The sequence below is a fragment of the Portunus trituberculatus genome, chromosome 35 (assembly GCF_017591435.1).
Source record: "Portunus trituberculatus isolate SZX2019 chromosome 35, ASM1759143v1, whole genome shotgun sequence".
NCBI classification, from domain to species: Eukaryota; Metazoa; Arthropoda; class Malacostraca; order Decapoda; family Portunidae; genus Portunus; species Portunus trituberculatus.
This window is the reverse complement of record NC_059289.1, coordinates 5,807,604-5,810,103: the sequence shown is the minus strand read 5'-3', so window position 1 is coordinate 5,810,103 and position 2,500 is coordinate 5,807,604. Positions and strand designations below refer to the sequence as shown.

General features: G+C 39.4%; 1 protein-coding gene across 15 annotated transcripts in view; it reads left to right on the top strand.

The window, feature by feature from the left end:
* LOC123512933 (band 7 protein AGAP004871-like) overlaps positions 1–2,500 on the top strand; it is a 395,722-nt gene that overhangs the window by 215,426 nt on the left and 177,796 nt on the right. Inside the window, exon 1 of one of the 15 annotated variants that reach the window (XM_045269628.1) lies at positions 1–326. This exon is cut by the window's left edge and continues 192 nt beyond it. The exons of the other annotated variants lie outside the window; for them this stretch is intronic. Coding sequence (XP_045125563.1) covers positions 311–326 — 16 coding nt within the window. The 5' untranslated portion in view covers positions 1–310. The remainder of the gene's footprint in view (positions 327–2,500) is intronic. 15 annotated transcript variants of the gene reach the window in all.

The window sequence follows — 2,500 nt, the reverse complement described above, 5'->3', positions numbered from 1 at the left end:
TGTCCAGCCACCAAGTAAACAAGAGGAGGGAGTGAGAGACACCAAGCACTTCTTGCACCACCACCACCATCACCACCTCCACTCACACCCACGCGAGAGATAGAGAGGGAAACAGATACAATTAGGGACATTGCAGAGAGACCCCACCAAAAGAGAAGTTACGGATCCAGAGAGGAAGAGACGCTAGTTCAAAACTCACCGATTGCACCTCTTCTCTGTGTCTGTTTGTGTGTTTGTCTGTCTGCCTCACCTGGCACCACGATCCCTCCGTCACCTGTCATCGCGCCCTCCCAGCACCCTCACCCTTCACATGACCGACACAATGAGTAAGTACTCTCTTTCATCTCATAATATAAAATGTTTCTTCCCCGTATACTCGTGAACCAATGGAGATTATCCTCCTGTTTACATCTGCAATACTACAACAATTATTTGTGTTACTACTACTACTACTACTACTATTACTACTACTACCACTACTACTATTACCACTACTACTACTACTACTACTACTACTACTACTACTACTACCACTACTACCTCTGATATTATTACTACTACTACTAATACCACTATTGCTAGTAGTACTTCTTTTACTACTACTACTACTACTACTACCACCATTGCTGCTGCTGCTGCCGCTGCTGCTGCTATTACTATTATCACTACTACTACTACTATTACTACTATTCTACTACTTTTATTACTACCAGCACCATCAATAATACTACCACCACTACTATTACTAGCGCTGCTCTTACTACTGCTGCTACTGATAATACTAATACTACTACTAGTATTACTACCACAATTACTACTACTACTATTATTACTACCACAATTACTACTATTACTATTATTACTACTTCTACTACTATTATTATATTACCACTACTATTATCAATACTATCACTATTAGTACTATTATTACTAATAATAATATTAATATTACTACTACTAATATTGTTACTACTACTAATATTACTACTACTTCTACTACTAATATTATACAACTACTAATATTACTACTACTGCTGCTACTACTACTACTACTACTACTATTACTACTACTACTACTACTATGAATACTATTACTACAACTACCATAAACTACTACTACTACTACTACTACTACTACTACTACTACTACATCTCCAAAGTCTATCCCCACATGTAAGTACGGCTCTTGTCGGCAACTGTCCCCGTAGGAATGTTAATGCTACGTAACAGCTGAGTGTTCGTCACTGTATAGCATTACAAGTGACAATTAGCCCAATACGCGTGTTGTGCCATGAATAATAGAGAGACATTATGAAGGTGTAATTTTCTGTGATTACCGTATCCTCTATCCTTTGAACTAATGAACAGATATCGCTGCACTTTTGCCTCTCATACATCTTTCTTTTTTTTTCCCTTAATTGCGTAATTTTTCTCATTTATCGCCTCAGTGAGATTCGTTTTAAGTGTTATTGCATGTTCTTCTTAAGTGCATTACATAACATGAGTGGGTTAAAAAAGACGACTCAGGTGCGGCCGCCACAGTGCATTCCTGCGGGGAGGGAGAGAGAGAGAAAGAGCCAGTGTTGGGTGTGAGTCAGCATCGCAGCGCCTTCTGTACTTCAGGTAATTGGCTGCTTAGAATGTGTGTGTGAAGGCCACTCGTTTGTCACACCCTTGACACATTATTCATCTTGACAAGTGAGTTTGTCCCTTGCCTCCTCTTCCTCTTCAGCCTCTTCCTCCTGTATCTCCTCCTCCTCAACCACGCAAGTTCCCTATTCTTCCTCGCGCCGCTCGTAGGACATGTCCGCTACTCACCCAGCTCACGTCTCTCGTTACTCTGGTCACACGCCCTCCCTTGGGATACATTCTGCCTTACTCCAACAATCTATTTATCCTCCACGCCTTCCAGTAACCCATTTTTCCTCAATCCAATAAACTGTTAATTTTCTCTTGTTTTCAGTAACCCGTATCTCCTCAATCCAACTCAATATTCATCCTTCATCTTTTCGACTAACGCATTTCTTCTTAACTCAACAAATTATTGATATTCTCTCATTTCCAGTAAAACTTCTCTTTAATCCAAAAAACTGTTAATTTTCCATCGTTTCCAGTTACCCATTTATCTTCAAAGCAACATCTTTCTTTTCAGCATTTTTAGCAACCCATTTCTTCTCAGTTCGACAAACTATTTGTTCTTCACCTTCTTAGCCACCCATTCTTCCCGTATCTCTCACAATTCTCATTAACTAACTTATCTTCCTTATCTCAACAAGTTATGCATCTTTTATCCTCGCCAGTAGCCCGTCCGTAGCCATCTCCATAATCGTTTTGTTCTTTATCCTCATCCATCATTCATCTATCGCACGGCCCGGTAAATCATCCTCATCTACATTCTAATGAATCATTTGTTTCCATTTAGATATTACAAAGGAATTCGCTATCTATCTATCTAGTAGGTACTTGCCTATCTATCTGTCTATTTATCTTTCTCTTTATC